The 27,121-nt window shown below is 44.0% G+C and overlaps 1 protein-coding gene across 1 annotated transcript; it reads right to left on the minus strand.

Annotated features, from left to right (window-relative positions):
* Positions 1–14,216: 14,216 nt before the first annotated feature.
* Positions 14,217–26,781, minus strand: LOC117835396 (uncharacterized). The gene is made up of 16 exons (XM_034714756.2): positions 26,438–26,781; positions 25,000–25,281; positions 24,827–24,905; positions 24,705–24,754; positions 23,817–24,020; positions 23,668–23,725; positions 21,376–21,484; positions 20,433–20,501; positions 19,968–20,096; positions 19,264–19,464; positions 19,128–19,183; positions 18,960–19,053; positions 18,265–18,355; positions 17,240–17,359; positions 15,974–16,345; positions 14,217–15,879 (listed from the first exon to the last, which is right to left on the minus strand). The coding sequence occupies exons 2-16, from the start codon at positions 25,264–25,266 to the stop codon at positions 14,449–14,451; spliced, it is 3,330 nt and encodes a 1,109-aa protein (XP_034570647.1). The 5' UTR covers positions 25,267–25,281; positions 26,438–26,781; the 3' UTR covers positions 14,217–14,448.
* Positions 26,782–27,121: the final 340 nt, after the last annotated feature.

Consider the following 27,121-nt stretch of genomic DNA (forward strand, 5'->3'; position numbering starts at 1 on the left):
AGGAACTTCATGGCCACGGCGCCACCGGTGGCGCGGTGGCGCCCCTTGATGACGGCGCCGAAGGCCCCCTGGCCGAGGCAGCAGGTCTCCTCGTAGTCGTCGGTGGTGCCCATGGCGACGCGCGTCCTCTTGCGGGTCGGCTGCGCGGCGGCCTGGTGGCGAGGAGCGGCGGCGGCGGCGGCTTCTACGCAGGCGGCGGCCATCGCGAGGAGAGGGGAGGGAGGCGGCGAGCTGATCGCGGGAGGAGGAGGGGGGAGGCCGCGGAATGCCGGTGGCGATGCGAATCATGGGCGGCGCAAGGGGACTTATGTACGGCGGAGCGAGTCCGAGTCCGATTGGCGACGATGGTTTTGGTTGGAACGAGGAAGTCGACTGCAAGTCGGTGGCCGCACGGCGCGTGATGGATCCGGATGCACGACGCGTACATGCCAAGCTATTACTGTCTACTGTGCACTACACAGCTTCGGCCTCCGGCCGATGCCTTGCTCGTAACCCATCGGCCATCCCTGACCCTGATCCGTCTGTGTTTCGAGTTCTTGCCTGACGAATTCCGTCACGGCGCGTGCCACGAGAGCATGTTTTCCCGGCTGGTCCGGAAAGTGCTTACCTGGCATGGTCTGCTTTCTTTCTGCGTATCTGATTCAGACATTCAATTCAGTTTGCATTTGCAACCATGTGCTTTCTGATATTTTAACGAGTAAACCTGCTGAGAAAAGAAGAGAAGAGACAGCAATGCTCAGATTCATGAATTCAAGTCGATCAACAACAGGTTCATTTAGTTTAAACTTTGTCTGCAAGAGCTTTCACTTCCAATGTGTCATGCACATCATATACTGATAGGAACACAAGTAAAATGGAGGCCTATGTCATGAACTTCAGCTGTTTAAGCAAATTACAGAGCTACTTGCGGTTCCCTCCACATTTTTCTCATCTGGCTTGGGACCGGCAAAGGCAGTGTTAAACTGCAAATTGAGTTCAAAATAGCAAGATAAGAAACCCAACCAGTCACACTACATTCTATATCCTTTCTTCAGTGCAACTTCTGAGCTATACCAGCTGTTAAATATGCCTATATTCCAGAAGTGAAATTGAACAAGTTAATTGCCCACAAGCGTATAATCGATGGACGGGTAGTCGGAGAGCTGCTCAACGATGTGGCCGTACTTGTCATCCACCAGTCGTAGTACTCGAGCATGACGAAGACCACCTTCTTGTTGTGTCGCGTGGTGATGTAGAGAGGGGTTCACGTGCTAACGTGACCAGTTTTGAAGTATTGGGAAGTTTATTATTAGGGATCTGTTGTGGGATGACATGATTTTGGGAGAAAAAACTTTCAGTAAAGCCTCCAATAGATAGTTTTGGAGGAGATTTTTTTGGTAGACTCTTGGAGTTGAGCAACTCCAAAAGCTCCCTTAAAATTACCCCAAAACCTTATTTTGGGGGGGAAAACTCACCTCCAACAGCTCCCCAATACTTCCCGTAAAAATGCGCGGACGCGAAAAACGCCTTTGTCACCCCGCATATATGCGGGAGACCGATGCTTCACCGATCCATCGTTTTTTTTCTCTTCTTTCCATCTTCCCGTCGCGCAGCACCCTAACACCGACAGATTCCTCCTCTCCCGGCGGCAGCGCATCTCTTCCTCACGTAGCCGCAACCGCCGCCGCGACTGTCCCCGTCGCCAATGGCCACGCAGATCAACCCGGAGCTACCGCGCCCCGCACATGGAAGCACCTCGCAGCTGGGAATCACGGGTTTGCCACTCGCCATGGCCACCGCCACTTTGAGCTCATGCGCCAGCCAAATGCGTCGAGCTCCAGCCGTCTCCGTCCAATAGCCGCCACCCACCGCACCCCGACCTCCTGTCTAACCTCCTCAACCTCTCCTCTACGAGCGTCCGCGGCCGGAGGGCCAAGGATTTCAAATCCCGCGGTCGCCCGTGGTCCTCCCGCCGCCGCCAAGACCTCACCATCAACGGCACCCCTCCGGCCATCATCTTCACTAGCTGACACCACAAACCGAACGCTCGTAATCCCCTCCACCCCAAGCTCGCCTCCTCCGCCCGTACTCCACACCGCCGCTTCGCCGGAACGCGGCCTTGCCGCCGTGGCTACACAGAGCGCTGCCCCGCTCGCCACCAGCCGCCTATGGCCTGATTCCCACGACCACAACAAACTCCGTAGATGCGCCTTGTCTCACTGATGCTCACGGTGATGCCTTGGCGACGCGGAACCCGACGCCCTCTGCGGCGCGCACCAGCTCGACCTCATTCTCGATCGCGCGTGACCTGTTCTAGGAGACGATCACGAGTCGTGGCTTGTCACCCTCGGCTGTCTTGGTGCGCTGGCTCCTCTTGCCTATGTGGAGTTGTTGTTTCCTCAGTACCGTCGCCGCCGCAGCAGCAGCTTCCTTCTCCTCTTCCTCGATGATTGTTTGGATGCAGCCACGGTGAGCGTCGTTGAGCATCTGGTGGAAATCCTGGATTGTCTGGTTGGCTGGTATCCGCGTGGCGTCGATGGCGAGCTCATCATGGATGCGCAAACCAATGACAGCCTCCAAGAAGCAGTGCGTGCGGCAGTCGTTAGCGAAATCGATGGGCGGGTAGTCGGAGAGCTGCTCAACGATGTGGCCATACTTGGTCATCCACCAATCGTGGTACTCAAGCATGACGAAGACCACCTTCTTGTCGTAGTGTCGCGTGGTGATGTAGAAAGGGGTCCACGTGCTGATGTGGCTAGTTTTGAAGTATCGGGGAGTTTATTATTGGGGAGTTTATTATTAGGGATCTGTTGTGGGATGATATGATTTTGGGAGAAAAAAATTTTAATTGAGCTCCCAATAGATAGTTTTGTGGGAGATTTTTTGGTAGACTCTTGGAATTGCTGACCTCTCTTTGCAAAGTTTCCAAGAACCGGAGCTAGTGCCATTATTGTATGCAGGTTCAAGAAGCCTGGAGCCATGGGCAGCATTTTTTTCTTTCAAAAAAGTCTAAATTACTCCATTCAAGTATAGTAAAAATTGAAATAACCCTCGAAATTACCTTTTTATTTAATTACCCCTAAACTATGCTATTTGGTTCAAATAATGTAATTTATCTTTTTTTCCTCCATACATAAGTTGAATTTTAATTTAATATTTTGCATGATAGCAGTGGACATCATAATTTATATTAATATAAATATTTATGAAATTTTCATCATTATTTTTATATAATTTTTTATCTAAAGATGAATTCATCATTAAATATCGTACGCTATTAAAATAATAATAATAAATTTATAATATAGTTTTCTAGCATGTCTTATGATGTCTGCTATCATCTTGCAAAATTTGAACTTAGAACTCCACTTGTGCATAAAGAAAAAAAGATAAATTGTATCGAGGGGTAAATTGATCTAAATGGTATAGTTAAATGGTATAGTTTAGGAGTAAACTGAATAAAGTTGAGAGAAGTAATTTGTATTTTTTTTAGCATACCCTGGACAGCAACCTAATTCGGTGCTCTTGCATGCTGCGGCTAATGATGTCTAGCCTAGCCGTCGGAAATTAAACTTGTTTTATATATGTCACCCCTTTTCTTAATCTTCATAATGAAATCGATTGTCGTATTTCATTGTTACTGCAATGGAATCAGTGGGCTGGCCATACATATTTCATTGTCGTCGTGCTAGGGAATTATTTGAAAGGGAATATGGTGTGCCCTTCGGTTGGAGGCTCCGGCACAGAGACCTCTCGATCGACACCAGCTCGGTCACGTCACATGGCGCAGCATCAGCTCTGGCCTCTTGGAGTGGTCGCGGTCGCGGTTGCCTCTTCAGGCACGTAGCGTAGCACGTACACCACGATCCTCCTTGCCTCTGCTAGCAATTCTGCTGCACAAAATGCAGTATATCATCGCCATATCATCGCCATTGCTTGCACATTGCGGCCTAGAATCTAGAGATGGCGAATTAAAGGCAACACGACTATTGGGCTTGGTGTGCTATATATGTGTTCAAATAAACTTTGATCAGTTTGGTGATATTTGGTTGAAGAAGAGGGAAGTGATTTTCCGTACAACTACTGAACTACTATGGCCTGTGCTTTGGGTCTTCGATCTCTATCTAACTTTATGCTGCCATTAACTCAGGCCTCGTTTTACCATTGACCACAACATTTTTTTTTGGGTCAGCATGCAAACATTTTTCTTCTTCTTTTCGTGTTCAAAACATCTGCTTCAAACCATGCATCGGGTTTCACGCGATAAAATAGAAGAACCATGGCATCCGATATCAGATGAACAACAAATTAAAGCTGAGCAGCGGCACAGAATATCATCACAATCACATTCACATCCAGAGTTCTAGACAAGAGCTAAGACAAACAAGCACAGAGCAAGCGATGATCATCCATCACGACCAGGTGAAGAGCACATCCACATCGCAACACCTCGTTCAACCAACAAGCTACCACAGATCACAAACATACGCACGAAAACTAAACAGAAACGCAAACGAGCTAGCAGCACGGTAGGCAGTGGCGCATCAGCTACGGCAACTCGAAAGGCGGTGCACGGGCGACATGGAACGCGGTGGCCGGCGGCCGGCGGCTGTCACGACCACCACCGAGCCTACACGCACCAGCCGCACGCTCACGCGCGGCTACACCCGGCCCTGGGCATTGGCGGCACTCCGAGGGCTCGGGCACTTGCCGGCGAGGTCGCCGGCGTCCCCGGGGCCGGAACCCACGCAGGCGGCGTAGAGGCCGGAGATCCGGTCGACGCCGAAGCTGCGGCTCGACTGCGGCACGTGGCAGAAGCAGGGCACGCCGTCGGCGCCGCCGCGCACCGAGCCCACCACGGCCTCGCAGCACGGCGGGTTGGGCGACGACGACGACCGGCCGCCGCGGCAGAAGAGCTCCATCTGGTCGGCGAGGACCGCCGTGGCGCAGCCCGTGGCGTCCGCGGGAGCGGCGGCGGCGGGCGCGTCGCCTGCGCCGTCGCAGGCAGAGGCAGAGGCGGCGGGGGGAGACGAGGGCGGGTACGAGTACGACGCGGCGGGTCCGCCGGCGTGGCCGCTGGACGCGCAGGCGGTGTAGAGCCAGAGGAGGTAGGTGCTGTTCAGGGCGGCGCGGACGAGCGGCTCCTCTGCCGCGAGGCGGCAGAGGCAGCGCGCACCGCCGCCGACGCGGGCCGAGTGCGCCAGAGCCTGGCAGCACCACTCGGCGGGCAGGCCGTGCGCGCAGAAGAGCGCCACGGTCGGGGCGAGGACGTCGAGCTGGCAGCCGCGAACCGCGGCGGCATCACTCGGGGCCGCGGCGACGAGGACGACGAGGAGGAGGCCGGGCAGGAGGAGGATCTCACGGGAGCGCGCCATGACTCGCCAAGAGGCTCAGGCCGAGGAGGAGGAGCTCCGGGGTGGAGTGGAGTGGAGCCTGGAGCGTCTCGATCGCCTGCGTTTAATAGAGCAAGAGACCGGGGGCAAAGTGGGCAGAGGAGAGAGGAAATGCTCGTCATGGGCTCATGCCGGTCACGGCAGCAGGCCTGGGCTCTTGGTCAAAGCCTGGGCTCATTGCTTTCCTGCAGAGTGTGATGATGGGAGGAGTTACGCGCCCAGCCCACCCAGCATTTGCGACCTCGCTGAAAACTTTCCAAGAAATTGCCTTGCAAGTTTGTAAAGCTGAAACTAGCTCCATGACCATAGCCCAAACAGTTGGAGAACCAGCAGAAGCAAAATTATGGATGTAAAATGCTTTTGGTTGAAATGTTTTGCCATTTTTTTCTTCATTCTCATCTACCTTTTTTGAATAAATACTCCTCCGATCCCATAAAGAGTGTTCGTTTAGAAATTTTCGGACTAAGATAGTGGGGTTGCAAGATGCCCAAAGTGCCTCCAATAACTCTACGTAGTCTGCTTTGGCAGCCGAGCTGCCGGATGGATACCAACAGTTTAGGTACTTGTTATCTGCCTTTGATTGATCCTAACAGTTGTTTACATGAAAATCAAAACGTAGATGGTGGAAAAACAATGATAGCTCAAAAACTTTTGAGGCGCATATTTAGTGAAAATCCACTTGGAAACCTCAGGTCGCGTGAGGGTTGCTTGTTTGCAAGATCAAATACCAGGACCAACGAGCTGCAGTACAGGTGCTCGATTCTCTCGATCGCATTCTGCAGCACTGTACTGACTTCTGAGCTAGTTCTGCCATATGCCATGTGAGCTAGGAGAAACTGAAACCTGCTGTAGTGCTGTGCTGTGAGCTTGTGACAGCGTGACAGTGACTAAGTGCACCTTCTGAAAGGAGGTCTCGGCAGAGAGACCTCGTCTGCTTGTCATGGGTTCACATGGCTAGCTCGCAGCAAAGCTTCATGCTATGGCCGTATGGGCGATATGGCGCCCCTAGCCGAAACTGCGAGGAGCGCGCCATGGCTGAGGTGGAGGAGGTTCGGGCTTTGGGGAATCGGAGTGCCGTGCTGCCGGATCTCGATCGGCTGAGTTCAACAAAGCCCTTGTTTACTTGTGGTCCGAATTGGCGTTTGCACAGTAAAAGGGCCACCTTTTGGGAGTTTGCAAGTAAACGGGCTTCCAAAGTTGGGTCCAAATTCGGCCTCTGGAAGTCCCGATTTCGGCTCAAACTTCGAGACCTGTATTACCACCGGCCGCGCGCAGAACCCTAGCACCGCCCCCACTCCCTCTCCCTCTACCCCTGCGCCGCTTTCCGCTCCCCCGCCGCTCTCCCTCTCCCCCGCCGCTCCCCCAGACCCGGCCGCTGTCCCCCTCCCCCGCCACGCTCCGTCGCCCCCGCCGCTCACCTCGCCGCATGCGCTCGAATAGACCACTGCAGCACCAGATCTAGGACGTTCTCCGTCAGATCCACCGCGCCCTGTCCCGGATCCACCGTTCTTGACCCGGTCCGCGGCGATGGACGACTTCAACGGCGACGGGACCGGCTCCGAGGGGTACCCGGGCGGGTCCGGGTACCCCGGGGCATTCAACGCCGGCGGATCCAGAGTCCCCGCGCCCTTCCTCTCCGGCGGATCCAGAGTCGCCGCGGGCTTCGGCGCCGGAGGTTCCGGCAACCCCGCCGCCTACCACGCGGGGGATACGGCGATTCTTCGAGGGTGGACTTCGGCAGCGCCCCCGACCTCGATGGCGGCCACCGCACAAGGACCTTTACAACATTGCATCCTAGGATGCAAAACAATCGGTTCTACCCTGAATTCAAGGGTTGCATAGGAGCAATAGATGGCACTCACATCCCTGTTGTTGTGCCTAGTGGAAAGTTTATGCAGCACATGTGTAGGAAGGGCAAGACAACCTAGAATGTCATGGCTGCCTGTGACTTTGATATGGTCTTTACTTTTGTCCTTGCTGGGTGGCCGGGTTCGGTTCATGACATGAGGGTGTTTGACGATGCAATGTCAACTTACAGAGACCACTTCCCAATGCCACCTAGAGGTACACAGCCCTGTTTCCCACTCATTACTATTTTCTAATTGCAGTATCGTAAACTTACAGGTATGTCCTCTTCATATAGACAAATACTACTTGGTGGACTCGGGGTACGCAAACCGAACCGGCTTCCTGGCTCCGTACCAGCAGGCCAAGTATCACATCCAAGACTTCCAAAACGCGCCCGAACCACAAGGTATGAAGGAGATATTCAACTTCGCACATTCATCCCTTAGAAATGTGATTGAAAGGGCGTTTGGAGTGTTGAAAATGAAGTGGCGCATATTGTTGGACATCCCGGCCTATCCACCTAAAACACAGACAATGATAATATGTGCATGCATGGCGTTGCACAATTTTATTAGGATTAATGGTGACTTTGATAGTCACTTTGGTATAGTAGACAACAACATCAATTTTGTGCCTGTTGAAGGCACTCAGGATCAGCCACATACAATTCCTGCGCCACAGAGCGCGGACATGTCAAGCATGAATGCATTCCGAGACATGCTTGCTGAACATTTGTTTGCTAGGTCTTGAATAATTTGTGATTGAGGACATGTCATTGTTGAAGTACTTTGTCAGACCATGTAACAGTTTTCGGTCTTGTTACTGTACCGGGTTGTGACTGTAATAATTTGGAACGGTGTTGTGACTGTAATAATTTGTTGATGTACTTGAGATATTTTTGTTGAATGTTTGCTCTGGAAAATGCGACTGTCTTCTCCCCCTGTGCTGTTCATGCGTTTTTTGCATGAGTGCATGCATGGGCCATGCATAGATGTGCTGGGGTTTAAATGCTCAAACAGTGAACTCCAAAGTTGCTGAAATTGGGAGCAACAGCAGGGTGGAAATGCCCAAATTCAGGCTAAACAGTAACTCCCAAGTTGGGAGGTCCCAATTTGGGGAAGTAAACAAGGGCAAATAGAGGCCGCGGAGTGGCAGTGGCCAGAGACCAGAGTGTGTGGGGGGGACCGAAGAGGACGCTTCGCTCCGATGTGGAAACGATCGTCGTGTCGTGGGCTCGTGGCTCACGGCAGCTGCAGAAGCAGCAGGCCAGCGACGAGCATGCAGCAGAGTTTCATTCTTGGACGGGGTCTCGGTCAAAGCACTAGCTTTTGCTTTCATGCAGAGTGATGGGGGAGTTACCAACCAGCAATTGCGACCTCTATAGAAGTTTCTAAAAATGTTGAGCCTTCCAAATTTGTCTGTAAAGCTGAAACTAACTCCATAGCCCAGACAGTTGGGAGTGTTAGATTGGGCAACCAGCAGAAGCAAAATTATTGGTTGTGGATATGCTTTTGATCGGAATACAAATTATGTTCTACCTTTTCTTTTTCTTCTCACCCAGCTTTCTGAATTTAAGTACTCGTTATAGGTACTTATCTGTCTTTGATCCCACCAACAGTTGTTTACATACATTAAAATCAAAACGTGGATTGTGAAAAACAATGGTACCTCAAAAACGTTTGAGGCACGTAACCCACTTGGAAACCTCAAGGGAGTCGCTGATCAAAGCATAGATGCTGGTGGACCGTGAGGGTTGCTGTTTGCAAGATCAAATACCAAGACCAACTGCAGTACAGGCACAGGTGCTCATAGCTCACGCATTCTGCAGCACTGTCCTGAGATACTTCTGCCATGGCATGTGATCGACCTTAGGAGAAACTGAACCCAGCTGCGAGCCTGCGACACATTGTACAGTCTAGCTAGGTCTCTGAGCCTGTCCTATTATTGCTAGGTTAAAAAAGTCTGGGCATGCAGGATCTTAATTTGGTGCTCCTGGGTGCTAATGATGACAGTAATAATCTGTACCCAGAAACTGGAAGCTCTTGTTTCAAGCCGCATCTTCCCTTTCTTAGTCTTCAAAATGAATTCGAGTCGGTAAGCTTCCGGATGTGTTGCATTACTCCAATGAAATTAGTGGGAATGTGGGATGACTAAAACTTATTGTCATCATATATCCATATTATGGGATTTGAAAGGGAAGCAGCTGAGTGGAAATTCTTCAAATGGCGATATAAATGTGTCAGAAGTGGCATTTTATTAGGTTGAGGTTTTTGCAGGGAGACCTTGTCATGGTCACATGGCTTCTTTTTTTTCCCCTAATTTGACCAATTTTGAAATTAGTTTCTAAGATTAGACTGGTTTGCGAACTATTTCCAAATCTAATTTACTATTCAGAAGTGTGGAGTCGCAACTTGCTACGATGACATGGCCACAAGGTGACGTGTGGAAATGATGTGGAATCATATTCCCATGTCATCCTTAGTGGTGCTTAGGTGGACAACTCTGTTATTTTGTCTTGAGTGTGATGTGTTTTAGTGCGGACTTCCACGCTGGCTCTATTGGTATGTGTAGCTGGCCAAAAAGATGGGCCTGCAGACACTGTCTTGTGGTCCCATGGGTCTATACCGGCGTCAAACGTGTGTATTAAGTTGACCTAAATCGAGGCAGGTCTTGTGTGTGGACCAGCAGTTCTTCTCCCTCTGTTGAAATAGAGGAAGGCAGCCGACGGCGCCCCCGTCTCCCTTGAACTCATCCCCCGGCGAATACATCGGTTTGGTTGGGTTTGTGGGCGAGTTTGGCTAGGGATCTGGTTTGCGAGGTAACTTCACCCAGCTCCTCTCGAATTTGTCATCGATTATTGGCGGATTTGGAAAAATTAATTTAGAAACCCAAGGTGCGGGTTTAGGAAGGTTGATTTCTCGTTGATTCCTATCATATTCTTGGCCTAGGTGGAAATGTAGGTAGATGGGACAATCATACGGAGTTTTTGCCTTGTTTAGATAGATTTTGTGGAAATTTGTTGGTTCATGTGGCTGTGTAGGTGGAAGGTTAGGTATTGTTTTATAGATTTGTTTTGAAAACTTATCATGCAAGCACTTAACTCCTAGTAAATTGAAGCACAGTAATCATTTCCAATTATGTTACAAATCTAAAAAGAATTATTGGTAGGTTGAACATGGGTTCATGTTAGAGAAATTTGTGGTGCAGAATCGTGGGGTTGTAGTTAGGGATGGAGCTAGTACAGGACCAGGGGAATGCACATCCCCCCCAGCCTAATGTGTTCCTCTATTAGTACTAATAGATTTCATAAGAATTAACTACAACTATGTGTATTCTTACCGTTTGCCCCCCTCTGAATTATTTTTTGAGCTCTGTCCCTAGTTGTAATGTGTAAAATATTTGAGGTTAGTACTTATTTATAAATGTTTTTGGACATGGTGCAGATGGAAAGAATTGTGCACGTGCACTACGGTGGTAATGTTGTGGAAGCTGATAAGGGGGGTGCTAAGTTTAGCCATAGCATGGAACTGAAAGTGGTAACATTTAAAACTTGTCCAATGTTGCTTGAGCTGGAAGGACGGGTGAAGGATGTGCTTGGGTGGAATGCATATGGTATGAGGGTTCAGCTGCAAGGTAGATATGATGTTGGTCATGGATATAGTCACAAGGTTATGATGCAACTAGAGAGCCAGTATGAGTAGGAGGCGTATGTAGCTGCTGTCAGAGAGTCTGAGTGGAAGTGTCTTGAGGTGGTGGCTATGAAGGATGATAGATTTGTTTTAGAGGCTCAATTTGATCTGAACCAGCCCCTAGTAGTTGAGAAGAATGGTGGGAGTTGTCGGGGTGATGACGCAGCTAAGGCTAAGAAAATGGCTAGTTCAATCCAACCAACTATTGGTGATGGAAGCAGCCAACCCACAAATCTTTGAAGACAATGATGCAAAGGTATTGAAACAGCTGCTGCTACATAATAGTACTACACAGGTCATGGATACATGCTAGTGTCCATGCCACTTCATGGATGGCCAGCTAAAAACGTAGAAAGATGAGTTAGAGTCAAGTTCAATCAGGGTTCACTAGAGATAATTCCTTAATATAGTAAATGGAGCTTGATAAACAAGCTAGTGTTTGTGCTATCAAATAATTTATGTCACCCAAATCTTATGTTGTAATGTTTTGCTATGTTGGCTCCCTATCTAATGTGTATTTATGTCATTATTGTATTTTCAATATGTATTAGGGTAGAATATCTTGTCAAGAAGGTATTTGTTGAGTTCAGCAATACCATTACAACTAAATGATTAATGACTTGCACAACAAAACATCACACACAATTGAGTTGGCATACACGCTAGACACGGCTCCATATATACCAAGCTAAACATGTCTTAGGGAAAATAAACACTACATTACACATATAAGCATTGAAATACACCATGAATGAATGTCTTATTTGAACATTAGAACTAGACTAACGCATGGCATCGTTGCTTGATCAATCCTTGTCACTTGATGCTTCATTCTCACGAGCCAGTCGTTCTTCTTTCACATGATCCCCACTTACGACTATCCTCATCCACCTTCATTAGCTAGTTCTGATATTCTTAGTCCCTGCAGCTCAAATTTTTGTCAATCTGCTCATGAAAATGACACTATTATCTCATCTCCATGAGTTTTGATTCGTTGCCTATAGACAATGAAGATTAGTACAACTACATGGCAACAATTAGGTTACAATAGAATGATTACCTTCATGCGATAGCTCATCTATATTCTTATAGCACCAGTACCTCATCCTAAAAATTTGTTGGTCATGCAATACATTGCAACACATGTTCACCCATGGTAGCATTTTGGTGGATCTACACCTTTTCAGCTTCACCCTACAATTGGTTATGCATCTTTTTGAATCATTGGGAGAACATCCTTTCAAAACTTTCAATTTCCTACAAATTCTACCTCTCGTGCAGTTGATATTGTACATTATTCGATAGTTTCATTTGTTGGCACAAGGCACAACTCTAAGGGTATGGACTTATATAGAGGAAAAAATGACCAATAGTCATGTGCTACATGGACTATCTGAAATGAATTGAATTCTTGTATCTGAGAATCCAACTCTATGCACCTCTATGATAGTCTCTGAATGTAGCTATCACATTCAATCCCTATTTTATTAGTACAAATCCATCACAACCAAATAAAGTACTATAATAACATAATAATATCATAGAGTCGACTACAGAATCACAACATGAGTGATTACAAGTCCACTTGTACTGAATCAAGCAACGAAGACATGTATGGAGCGATGCAGAGTGAAGTTAGTAGATCCCCCCCCCCCCCCCCCCCGCCCCTCTATGTGAAGTCACACTCATCAGAACCTAAAAAACCAAGATCTACTCGAGAAGTGGGTAGGCCATGTATGTCACTCCCCAATGCATCAAGAAAAGGAAGAAAGGATTTATGCTACATGCAAGGCAAACCCACTCTGTTTGTGTAGCTTCCTAACTAGCAACAACAACATTCAAGGAATAGCAGGAGCAAATATTCACACCAAATTCGGATCATCTAACTGAGATCTAGATTCTCAAATCTAGGTGATGAGGAGAGCTCCTTCCTCTCTTCATCCCCGTGGCAAATGTCAAACCTATCTCAAAAAGAGGAGGTAGAAGCATGAGAGAGGTCTAATCAGAATCAGCAATAGTCAACTATAGTTTTCACCACGAAGGAGGCGGCTATACATATAGATCAGAACTCATCAGAGATTATATAGTATAATTGTACCCATTCAATGCACCACTTAGATCATGTGCATGCGCCTAAGCAACGCAATAATGGCCAAAACTCTAGTCCGAGGATGGCACCCTCCTGCTTTTCCGAGTTTGGGAATGTCTTTAACCACAAGGCTCACTGTCACTGGCTGTAGACCTCGAAGCTGTGATGACCACCCATAGGACCAATGGTGGGCAAGGCAGCCCAACACCTTAGTTACCTCATTAATGATCCGCCTATCCATCTACAGGTTGTTTGCTATCCTCGTACCAGTCTCAGACTAAACCTTACCCGCTCAAGGCGAATGATATGCACGGGAAGTGAGTAATATGGCGAATGATATGCATGGAAGTGAGTAATATGACTGGTGGTAAAATGAGCTGGTAAGAGGAAAGAGTGAGCATCTCCTCCCCAAGTAGTGCAAACGCACTCAAGCATACCCATTGGAAATGATCCACCAAACACTTTAAAAGACACTACTCTCACCGTCCTAAAATACAAGACATCCAAACATTCAAAACTTATCCTCAATATAAGGTATTTTAGGTCCATTTAAACAATTGCTCATTTCATTGAGTAATTCTCATTGGAGTCAGTAGGATTAGTTTTGTTGGTTGGGAGATTAGTTGAAGTGGAATCCTTGTTATCTGCAACTATCATTAAAACAACGTCTGGGAGAGGGTGCAGAGTTGGTTGAGGTTCCCTCCCGCCAGATCTTTTTTTTAACTTGTTTGTCCATTTTGTATTTGACAAACGAAGCTGAGTTTCATTTTAAGAACTTTTTAGGATGTTGGTCTGAGAAATCTGCCAAGTATCTTGGAGTAATCTATCATGGGTCATCCCATACATTTTGGTGGGACGAGATCTTTCATGATGAGTTAGGACCTGATCATCTATCACCAATCCATTCCTAAAACCAAACACTGTAGAATCACTCTCTTTACGTATAGTATTATGAGACCTTTGCAAATGAATCCCTACATAATTTCTACGTTTACACCTAGCAAGCGGTTTCCACTACGGTAGGTTCTATGATTTGATTCAAAAGGGCAAAGCCGCATAAAACCGGGAGGCATTTGAGTAGTACAAGTTTTTCAAAAGTGTAATCCAACATATATTCATATTTAGTGGTATATAAGTTTTAAAATCGAACCGTATCAGGTCTTACTCCAACTAAGCAAACAGGGCCTTCCACACGTTAGCGCAATTTGCTTGTACAGATGCACAAAATATTCCTCATTCCCATCTTCTGATGCTCTCTCAGTACCATATATAAAATGACTGTCAAGCAGACATCAGGAGCTCAGGATTCCACATGGGGTTTTGCCATTTCTACAGTCATTAGTGAAAGTCCCCTATATTATCATAAATATAGCAGCATGTTGCCTAAGGTCGAGACGGGTTATATATTATATATAGCACAAGCTAAAACTATGCCCCACGCCGGCCAAATCTAATCTAAAGATGTGGCACCCGAGAAGCTCCGTTGTTTCTCCAAGGCCAAAACCTTATCTAAAGATGTGGCACCCGAGAAGCTCCGTTGTTTCTCCAAGGCCAAAACCTTCCGTCGCTTGTAATGCCGCTCTATTTTTGCATCAGTACCCTGACCACCATCCTTCTGGGTGCACTTGTCACCGGGGATAACTATATCATTCTCTTCACTGGTGCCATCAGGCGCAGGTCGTTTGCCATCAAGAGAAGTGATCTCAGACGTTTCGTTCTTTGGGCTGCAAGGTCTATCTACAAGTTTGCTGGTGCCATCAGGCAGAGGACTTTGAGCATCAGAAGATATGTTCTCCGAAACTGTTTCATTGATCGTGCTGCAGGGTACATCTATGGATAGAACCACGCCATCAGTGCAGGTTGCGGCATCTGCACAAGGTGCTGCACCATCCATTGCGAAGTGTTTGCAATTGTCAGCACCCTCACCATCAGCATTTACATCGGTTTCATTTGCACAATCACCTGCTATTATTTGGTCAGTGTTTCCCTCATTCACATCAGAGGAAACTGTAATACCACCAATGTCAGTATTTCCCACTTTCAACTCAGAGCTATACTTGGCATTTATATCACTTTCATGTGTACAGTCATCTGCCACTACTTTGTCAATATTTTCCTCTTTTAAGCCAGGGGAAGCTGTGCTAACACCAGTCGTACCATTGTCAGTGTTTCCTGCACCAGTCATACCATTGTCAGTGTTTCCCTCTGCCAACTGAGATGAAACATACAGCTCACCATGATTAACATTGTCTGCAGTTGTGCTAACATCCTTCACATTTTCAATTATGGCAGTTTCTACTGTTACAGAATCAGCTGTGCTGATTTCGTTCACATTCTCGATGATGGCATTTTCTGCTATAGGATCCAAAAGACTATCTTCACACTTCGTATCAACAGCATCTTTGTGGAGCGTGACTGAATCCATATCTTCATGAGGGCCACCACAATCACCTTCAGCTGTCATTCTTTCTGGATTTAGTCCATCGTCGTCTTTGCTGGAGTCAAGCATCATGACAGAATCCATGTCCTGAGAAGGTCTAAAGCACCCATCCCCAACTTCTGCACTTCTTTGAAAAGAATGTTCTTGACAGGCAATTACCTGAGCAGCAATTTCATTGTCTGCACAGCTCGTGGAAACCATAATATCCTGAACCTCTACCTCTGCTTGACTAGGAATTTTTTGGTTATTGTCCAAAGAAAGAAACAAAGATTCCCCATGTTCCTTATCTGTTACCACACAATTTGATCCCTTGAGCACTTCATCTTCTTTTGGGGCACATGATCTCATATTAAGTTGATTGTTAGATTCTGCGATAAGTAGCTCATTTTTCTCATCCTGGTTTGACATGCAAACAATGGTATCCTCATCTGCTGCACACACCTGCCACCAAGCAATCAAAAAACAACACATCATGGGTATTAGTAACCAAGCTCAAGCAAACTATAAGTGTAGAGCCATCAGCTAATAAATATACCTCAGACTCTTGTCTATTCTGTACATCAACAATTGAAACCCTTCCAGTGTCCAACATGCACCCAGAAGCAGGTACCCTCTTTTCTTCGGAATCATTTAAACAGATGGACTCAGATGGTTGTAGTTCATGAGTGCCATCACGAACTTTGCAAACTGTTTCAGGTTCAACATCAGAGCGCCTCTGAGCAAGAAACTCTCCAGCTGGTTCCTGCTCAGCGTTTGAGCATCTTTGATGTCTTTCATCAAGCTGCTCACTACCACAAGCTAGCTTAGGATGATTCTGAAAAGATCCTGTCACCACCTCATGGATTAACTTTCGAACAACCGAACGCTTGAGAGAAGCTTCAGCTGGTGCAAACCAATCACCACTAAGCTGAAAAGTACATTTAAGAGTGAAAATTCAAGAAATAAAACACACATATTAAAATCCAAAACTCAAGATATTTCATACTCCCTCCCGTCCCAAATTACTATTCGTTGTTTTGGCTTTTCTAGGTACATAGCTTTTGCTACGTATCTAGACATAATATATATCTAGGTGCATAACAAAAGCTATATATAGAAAAGCCAAAACGAATAGTAATTTGGGACAGAGGGAGTATAATGACTTTGCTCTTCAAGGATTTTGTGCTAAATTAATTTGAAGAAAACAAAAAAAATGGCCAAAGCATAGATGAAAATGGACCAAAGAAAACTGTAGTCAAACCAAACTAATGCCAAGGCAAAGTTTTAGTAACAAAAAGTTATAAGCCTAAACATAAATAATAACTCACAGCTGATCCATTTGGGAGGAATGTAAAGGTGGAATAAAGAGCAAGTGAAGGCGACCTTTTTATATCAAAAGCATTCACACAATATCTCACTCATAATCCAGTGAAATTGTAAATATTCACATGTTTTAACTTGTATAATATACCAACCGTACTTCAGTTTAGGTTAGTGCAGTACAATTTTCACTAACCTAATCGATAATTGTACAAGAAGAGTCCAACATATGATAGCACATCAAGATTATAGTTGATAATAATTAACCCATTGCAAATTAAACAAACATATATTTACTGTATGGTCCAGTATCAAAATTCTTAGCACCCAAGTGTAATAGATTACACTGATAATAAAAGAAACAGTTAGCACGGTTCTGACAGAGTTCATAACGGCAACAATATTCTGTGCTTCAAGACCGAGCAGACTACTTAGGAATGGCAGAGAAACAAAAGGATGCCATTAAACAACAAAGAAAACATATTAAGACTTCAGAACTCACAAAGTCAGAAAATACATCGATCTTCAGTGGGTTGAAGTTACTTGGAGCATCCATCAAAAATAGTTCCACATAATGGAGCAAGAACAACCCACAATCAAATGAATTATCCTGCTGGGGGAGCTGCACCACATATGCAACATGTAATTGTATTACAATCCAAAATTAGAACATCAAGCTATAGAAAAGGTCAAAATTCGAAGTGTTGGTTGTCATACGCATAAAATGGCATCTTTGATTGGTTGCAATGATTTAAATACATATATCATGCTCACTTTAAACCACCACACAAAAACTTGGCAGTGCACATTCATGGGAAAAAACCAGTGTTCAACTGTGGCCACGATTTTCTCCACATACGAATAGGAATGGCATGTTACAGGTTTGTGTGATACACCAATAGACCCAACACTTTATACACATAAGCAAAACTGTACAACAAAACGAGATCTATAAGTTCATGAGGAGAAGGATAAACCAGGATCAGTGAGTATACACGCTCACGATCACGGGAATTCAGTCGAGCAATATTGGCTGCTATTTCAGATGGAGGGCACAAAATCGATTAACTGAATCTGTTGTGAATTGAATACTTAGCCGGTGTCTTGTTTATGCCAACAATTGGCTTATTTTGTGCCCAGAAATTGCAAGATACTTGGCAAAATTATGAATTAGGATGCAAAAGTGAAAAAAAATGCCCAGATTATGGGAATTGATCTACATACATGGAAAATCTGGTCAACATGATCATTATGCAACAGCCAAACCATACAGTCCATAGAGGGTCAAAGACCCTGAAACAGCAATCATCCTCCATGACTGGAAGTAATAACACAATTCTATTGCAACTACTATTGATACTTATGGATCTCTTCAAACAATAAATGAAAATCTGAAGCCGCCACTCCGCAGAAATCAAATGATTCTGAGAACTAGTATTAGGCAGAACAGCAGAAATGAATACAAGTACGTCAGAAGAATTTCACCTAGGGATTTAGAACAGGTATTGAAACTTATTATGTACGAACCTCAAGGGAGACAAATCTCAAGTTCAAGAACTTGTCTGAAATATCTGATGCTGATTCAGGGTGCCTTTCCTTCCACTCTTCCCATAAATAACTGTGGAAGAAAGAATCAAACTTCAAACACGATCAACCAGATATGATTACAGCGAGTGTGGATTGCCAAAAGAAACAGAAGTTATGGGCCAAAGAGTCAATAAGCCATCATTGTCGGTTACTACATTCCTGCTCAATATAGATGTATAGAACTGACCTAGTTATCTTTTCTAGGTAAGTTGCAGTCACTGAAACTTTAATAATTAACTCCTGTGCAGATGTAGATTTTGTAAATCCAACCTAGGCAGTTTGGTTCTATGACCACCCAGAGCAATATGCTATGTAGCTTGCTCATACCACATTTCAGGCTAAGTTGCTGTTTTCCCCCAATTTTATATCGCTTTTTAGGGCTCTTCTTGTCAAAAGACCAGTATTGCGAAGAGACTGGCAAGATTGGTCACTATAACAAAAGGCAAGCAATTTTCACAACATTTAAAATCCATAATAAAATAAATGTATGGAAATATTTTGATGAGAAATCTAATCACATCTGTGTGACATATTTTAATTTTTGCAATATTAATTCTCAATGCATCAATAATAAACATAATTATGCTTGAGTCGTGAAGTAGCAAATGTTCCATCCCTCTGGACATAGACTTAACCTTTGAATGATATCCTTGAGTCCAGTATGACTTCCTTTAAGTGAATCCATGTGTAAAATACATGGAAGTTCAGCTGCGAGCTTCGCATCACCATCTGCAGCAAGACAACATGTAAAAAATAGCACTACTAAAAATAACAAAAGTGTGCTTTCCAATTTATATTCATGCCTTTAGATGTCGCGACTTCTCCAGGATAGCAAATAACAATTAAGCTCCAATGCAAGCTGCAACACAGGTACGTAACTAATAATTTACATCGACTATAATTGCATAAGCATAATTTTCGTTGCGATAAGGTTCTTACTTGAAATTGACTGGAATGAACAGAAAATCCTTCTCAAATACATTTATTTTGCGGGTCCATTTGCGAACACGCAAGAAGGCTGCTCTACCTTCTGGAGCTCTCCCCTGATCTTTGTCAAGATCTGCCAGCTTGCGAAAAAAGAAGCTATTAAAGAAGTGGTACCTGCGCTTCTCGGTAGATTCAATTCTTGTGCTCAAGTATCTGCAGAACATAAATTAAGGACTAATTTAATGCAAGTAAAAACCACTCTGCAGAACAACTTAAAGCTGAGCACAGATACTAAAGAATGGTGAGAAACAGAGCATGTGCAAACGCAAGGAAAACCCTCCATAAATGTGTTCTTATCAATTCTTCATAAAACTCAACGAATCTAAACGGAATACTTCACTTGAAAAGAATCTAATTTGGTCTTTAGTACTTTACTTCGATTAAACTAAGAAAAAAAATTTGAAAGATTCAAAAGCTCCTACTCTCTGGTACCAAACTATAATGCAGCAACCTGATGCATAATACATGACAAATTTCAACACAAAAATAAAACTATTGTAATCACAATCAACTTTAGGCAACAAAATTTTAAGTGTTTGGGGGAAAAAACAGGAGATGAGATGTACAAATATGACTATAGCAGTACAAAAATGTAATAGGATATTTAACATAAAGTTACAAAGACAGGATGTTGTCCATAAAAATGTTCAACCTACTTGATATAAAAGTCAATTATTGTATCATTGACAAAGGTTTCAGGAAGCAGTAGCTCAGCATCTCTTTTACTAATGGAAACAGCATCAGGATCTCCTTGGGGATAGATAATATCTTCAAAGTCCTCAGTGCTGAACCAATGAAAACAAACAGCAGAAAAAAAAATAAGCATAACAAGTGCAAATTGGCAAACACGCAATACATAGATGCTTCGGGTTCAATAGGAGCACGGACAGAAAGTTTACACATTTGCCTTACTGGAAGTATTGTCTCAAATAGAGTTCAGGTATAGTAAGGAAAATGATTTGTCATGATGTGAAATGACAAAGTAAAATGGAGATCAAATGCTGGGAAATTTATCGTAGCTTAAAACTTGTCCATATGACAACTCAGATATCAAGCCTTCTCACAGAAAGGGGGGAACAACAGGCAAGATTGATAAATTGTGCAATTGTTTATATACTCACCTTGAAAAGTATTGCCTAGGGAAAAACAGATTGGGCTCGATGCTCCAGTTCTCCGATGTAAAATCATCTCTGAAATGCATGCAATTACACAATATAATTGTTAAAGTAGTCGCAACAAAACAGGCAAAGATTGAAATTATTCTTTAAAAAGGTGCAATCTTCACATTAAGAGCAGAAATAAGTACACGTCAAAGTATCAAACTGCCGATTAGAATAATATTTTCCCCGCCACAGTCTGCCCATGCTTGAGACTTGACATCCATATCCAACACATACTCAACAGACACTGTATCCCCCCCCCCCCCCAAAAAAAAAAAACAAAAAAAAACTAAAACTGAACTTGCATAACTTCAGCATGTATTATCTGGCAAATTGTTAAAAATAACACGACTTAATTTATTGTTTTATATTTTCTGCTATATGTCTAGACTTATAAATTAACAGTTAATTCTTATAGACACAGCATATCCATGATCCATCAGAATCAAATAGCATCCGATAGTTCTCCACGACTGGTAGTTACCATTCATCAAGAGCAATATCCAACTGAATAAAGTTTATTCTAAATTATGGTCAGTGAATTGGTATAACCACTGTTTGTTCTCTACCAAATATGTTAGCGCGAATAGCGCCCAATCACCATGGCCTGAAAATACCAAAAACATATCCGTACACAACTTAGTGATGCATCAGTGTGTTCATGAGTACAATTTGTTTAGCCATATTCACAGAATCATAAATACAATTGTTTTCGAGGTAATATTTGACCGTTCTTTCTTAATTGCATATCTTGTAATTGAGTTCTTCCAAGTATATTCACTTCTTGTAGTCCACCTGCTCTAATTATTAAGGATAGCATGGTCATTTATCCACATCCTTAATCCGTCGGAGTACATTGAAATTAACTATACTCAGTGAGGAAAAATGTTATTCCACAACTTACGATGGGATGTCTTTCCATATTTCTTGATATCTTGGTTGAAGTTCCCAGATCTTCTGTTGTCTCCGTGACCATTGTGAATCATCAAGACAAAATTGTACTCTAACAGGAGCTATAGAATATAAAAGAAAACCAAACTAGTCAGTAAGAAGCAAGGAGTATCTCAGTCTCAACAATATACATATAAAAGTTGCTTACCCATCCATTAGAGTTACTAACGTTTTTCTTAATGAGCTAAGTTGTCAACTTAGGTTAGATATACGCAACAAAACAAGATCTCGTGTTGAAACCAAACCTCAAATGGAAAGAGCAAGCATAACTCAAGGAAAATGGCATATTTGCCCATCATTGGACCTCATTTTGAGATTTTCCATTAAATGTATTTAAGTTCAAGTTTTCCACAACAACACACACACTTTTGCCAATCTATAAGAATAGAAGGCAAAATTAAGATATGAAAATGACCATAATGCCCCTTTCCCTCCATCCCACCTTTGCTTTGTGCATGGGCAGGCAGTGGCAAAAAGCATGGCATGCCTGAGGACATAATGACTTAGGCAATGTTTGTTTGAGCTTCTTGGCAGCTTCTCATCATGAAAAGCCAGAAGCTCAAACAAACAGCAAACTTATCGTGCAGCTTCCGGAAAGCCAGAAGCTCAGAAAAGCTGAGTTCATATGGAAGCTCAGTTTTCTCAGCTTTTCGTAGCTTTTTGAGTCCAGGAAGCTAGACACATATTTTAAAAGCTAGTATTGGCTTTTCAGAATCAAAAAGCCAGCAGCAGCTTTTCAGAAAAGTTCAAACAAACAGGGCCTTAATGAGTAGTTGAAACTCGAAGCGATGCAACCCAAGCCACCAAAAGATGGTGCACCCAAATCTGGGTAAATTTCAGCCCAATCCCCGAACCATGGTTTTTATTTATTAAGTTAGTAAATCGAGGGGAGGCAACCTGCCACCTTCATACCACACAAGTGCTCAATGCTTGTTGAATGGATGGCATACAAAACTGCACCTAGAGGTGATTAGATAGAAATGGCAAACACTTCCACTAGTGCATCTTCCACGCCTACACCTCCTCTCCTTTCCATCCTGTCTCAAATGCGTCCCACCACAGTCAGCAGCACATGCCAAATGGGATCACTGCAGCGGCAACACTTCTAGAACAGGCTTGACATGCCATTTAGGAGGTTCCTTGAAAATGTCCACCAAAAATACACATGAACTATAGTGGTGGGACCATGGGACTCATTCAAGACAGGATGCATCTGGTTCCATCTGCAGAATGAACTCCATGAAAAGCAGATGCTTCAACACAGAACCACTGCACGAACTACTACAATGTGACCATCAGGAGGCTACCTGTGTCGTGGTGATGGTGTGCCTGCCATCACCACAACCTTGCCCCTAAAGTTCATCCTGTTTACACGCCTTGCCCCTGAATCTAATTATTGGGAATTTGCAGACTGTCCTATTTCATTTGCACAGAGCAGTAGTTACACGTTGTCATTTGTATGTGACACCATTCTTACATGAACTGTATGTGCACATGTAATTGTTTGGTCCATTGTGCCATTGGAACACACGAGCAATTTTCTTGTCAATACCCAATATATCTTTTAGATAAAAAAAAGGATGGCACTGTCAAATGTCCTAATCACCTCAACCTTACAGTACTTAGTAGTAATATTTCAAGCTAGCTAATAAACATGTGGAAACTTAAATAAAATCTAACTCGATGAACTTGGAAACTTACGTTACTTTGGCATTTTGTATTAGCCCCAGTTTATATTTTTCCTGAACAAAATACGTTCGACACTAAATAAAAAGGAAAACAAGGAAGCGAACACCCTAAAACACCTCATAAGCGTAAAATATACAAACTATTGTGTATACTATTGTGTATGTCAAACTGTTGTGATATTTTTCAAGATCATACTATGTTGGGATCACACGGGACATAAATTTCTATCGAAGACAGAAAACTAATCTTGAGCTCTGCAAGTGACTAGAATATTGTTACACTTCCATCAAACATAAGAACCGGACCAACTAAATAAACCAAACAAAAGCCATCTACCGGGAACAACATAACTGTGGTTAGTAATGGCTTGATTTTAAAACACAAAAAGAAAACAAATGAAAAACTAGAAACACCAAACTGCACTTAAAACTCAATAATTGAACACTGCAAACTCCAACCTCCAGCATCATATGCATAGCGATATATGTCATGTAGCATTGACACATGGGGGAAAGCATATAAATCTGGAATTCAAAATCTTGAACACATACGGTACCTGCATTTCCGGATTCTACTTCAGATCCAGCAAGGAGTGTTATGAAGGCATATCCAACCTGGTTAGGATCATAAATTGATACCGAACCGTGAAAAGCATGAAAAACAAAAGGGGTAGTAATAATAAGTAAAATAAAGTGAATTTCTTACACTCTGAGCCCATTTACAACTGATGGAAATAATATTAGATATTTCCCATTGTAAGGCTATCATCTTCTCGCCTTCAAAGGAATCTAAATTCAAATACTCAATCTTAACCCCATCCAATGAGAAAGTGAGACGAGGCTGAAGATGCGAAGTTTCGTCGCATATTATAAAGGCAGGACTAAGCACAACTGGTCCTGCTCTTTCAACCTAAAAAGAGCCGAAAGAAAAATAAACTATAAATGTCGGTGGTTTAAAGCAAGGTCCAATCTAGAAGTCAAAGGTGGCAAAGATTTAATGGCAGCGTAAAATATATTAATAATATAAAATTGCAGCAAGCTTAAGAAAAGCATCAACTATATAAATGAACAATTTGGAGTAATATTCAAGGGGAAATAACAAAATACCATTATGGGCAGGATATTGTAATTTTAATAAAAAAGCATATTAGAAGGGTTTAGGTACCCTTAAAGATGTTGCCTATAAGAATTAGTATGTTCCATAACTCAGGGAGTAACAAGAGAGATAGCAGGAGGTGGGTCAGTTCACACTAGTCTTCCAAAGGAAAAAAAAAAGATTAGCTCACAAATCATGTTCGTAGACGAATATCAGTAATCGAACACGTTTGTCCTACTGATGATTGAGTTTAATGTCTAGCCCCACTGCTTGTGAATAACCAATGCAGTTACTAAAACTTTCCTCCATAACTAAACTGACAAGGTGTGACATGTTCCCTGAAAAAAAATCATTTTCTAGCTAACCAATCACTGGAGGGGAAAGAGAGAAATAAGGAGCACAAAGGAACAACAGTAGCATGATCTTGAGCATCTAGCATTTTATGAAAAAATGTTGGCCATGCAATCGAAAATCATAATTTAACACAAGGAGATATACCATCGCATCATAGGCATTATGGACATGCTGCAGATTTTGCTCCATGTAACCTGAAATTGCACAATGATTACCGGAACTGAACACAGTTCAGCAGAAGCTATTACAAAAGTCAAGCATATTACCAGGCATATCATAATTACTGGTAGATGAAGTCTCAGGACTAGATGGCATGCTTTCTTCCTCAGAATTGGTTACCATTCCCTAATATAAGGCAATCAATTAACAGTCCACAAAAGAAATGCAGTGAACAGAACAGGAATAATTAATTGTATGAACACATAGGTAAATAATATACTTTCGGTTGAATCTCAAAGGGTTGTGCACTGCCAAATCTAATTTCCTCCATTGCCTGAATTCCCGACATGTGATATTCATCTAAGCAAGCATTGGTATTGATATTATCAGTATACAATGCTGAAGTCGCCATGACTACATCAAATTTAGCTGTTTCATGGGAAGTATCCTGATCCATTTTAGGATATTCAGCTCCATATGATTCTTCACCCCCATCCGTTTCATTCATACTAACACATAACAAACCAGAGACCTCAGCATGATTCATTTGTAACTTTCTGGCCTGGAACAAAGAAAAAAATACAAAATAAAAGAATATAAATATATTAGCTGACAAATGGCAATCATAAACCAGGGATATGTCACCCAATTGATCATTTGATTGCTGAAACAAATGCACTGAAAATAGAGATTCTCAGGGCCTTTTAGCTCAATACAATTTTAAGATAGTAAATTTCATAAAATCCCAGGTTTTGTTGTCCAAGTTTCAGAAAACAATAAGTTCTTTAGTAAAATTTGGCCTTAAACCAAATAGTTGTGGCTGTTTGCAAAATTTTGGAGTGGGCCTCATGGGAGAATCATCTCTCCATGCAGCTTTCTAATAGCATACAAGACTTCCAGAAGTAACGACTAAGTGTTTCCAAACCCCTTCTAAAACTAAGCTCTACCAACTTGTTCCTCAATTGAGCTATTAATTGTGTCTGCAAGCAAGCGCCTTGTCCTAAGCAGTGCACATAAATGGGCAAATGAGGCTCTCCTTATGCGAAGTTGTTCTACACAATGCCAGTCATCATTGTGGAAAATGAACCCAAGGTTTGCCATTGTAATTGTGCCTCTTTAAGCAAAGGGACCATAGGTGACAGGTGGTGCACGGTCTGCGTACACGAACAGCGTGTACAAAAAACACATTGTAGCAACTACTCCAGCAGCCTGTGCAATGATTTTACACCACTTGATAGCCAAATCATCCATCTTAATATTTCAACCAAGGATAAATTGCAACTTTGATAGATACATATCAAATTCTCATATGAAAGGGAAAAAAACAGGCTCAAAACTATCTCTAACCTTAACCATGCTCTACAAAGCTCAGCCTAACCATGTGATATAGTACATCCTAAATCAAGTCTATTAAAAATGAACACACAGATTCTGAGAATGATTAATCTAATTTTCCCCTTTTATTTCAAATAACAGGGAAACTGGCCATGCCTAATTTAGTGAACTATATACATGATCAGGGTAGTTTCGTATCGTTCTAATCCCCAGCTACGAGCTTTATTTTCAGGGGAGCCTGTACGAGCCTACAATAGGCAGAAATCTCACCCCGAATCTCTTGTTCCTAGTGAGTCGACAACGCATGGCATCACATGAATTAATCACTTATCCATCTACGATGCAGATTTTTCAACAAAAATCCAGCAGCTAGGGTTTGATACCTTGGGAGCTGACGTCGCTGGGGAAGGAAGACCTCGCGGCACTGACGAGGACGAAGACCTGCTGGCGCGCGGGAGCCGACGGGGAGCACGAGCTGCGGGCGCGCCGGAACCGAAGCGGGGACGGTCCGAGCAGGGGCGGGCGGAGCTCTGTCGCCGGAACTGCGAGGACGGCTGGTGGTTGCGGATCTGCAGCAGGCCTACTCGGTCCCCAGCTGGGAGCGGAGGCCGCCGCCGCCGGTCCCCCCGGGTGCGCGCCGCCGCCGGTGCCCCCGGGTGCGCGCCGCCGCGTTGCCCAGGTGACAGGGACGGTGAGAGGGGTGGCCGGGTGCGGGGAGGGGGAGGACGGGAGACGAGGGATGCGGTGATGGCACTGATGGGAATGAGATCCTGCTCCTGCTGCCAAGGGGGTCGTGACTTTGTCACTGACACGTGGGCCCTACGGTGGTGCTGTGGTTGTTGGGGGTAAAAATGCGGTTGACTGCAGAGGGCGTGTGACGGTGTGAGTTGTGACACAGCCTGACAGGCGCGCGGGGCGGGGACGGCTCGGTCGCGGTCCGCGGGTTTTTTTTCCTGCTACGGTCCTGTTTGGGGAGGAGGTCTTGGTTCCTTCAAAAGTGCTAAACTTTAGTCTTTTAAGGTGTTTGGATGAAGAGCTAAAATTTAGCACCTATTGCACAAAATGAC

The sequence above is a fragment of the Setaria viridis genome, chromosome 9, assembly GCF_005286985.2.
Source record: "Setaria viridis chromosome 9, Setaria_viridis_v4.0, whole genome shotgun sequence".
NCBI classification, from domain to species: domain Eukaryota; kingdom Viridiplantae; phylum Streptophyta; class Magnoliopsida; order Poales; family Poaceae; genus Setaria; species Setaria viridis.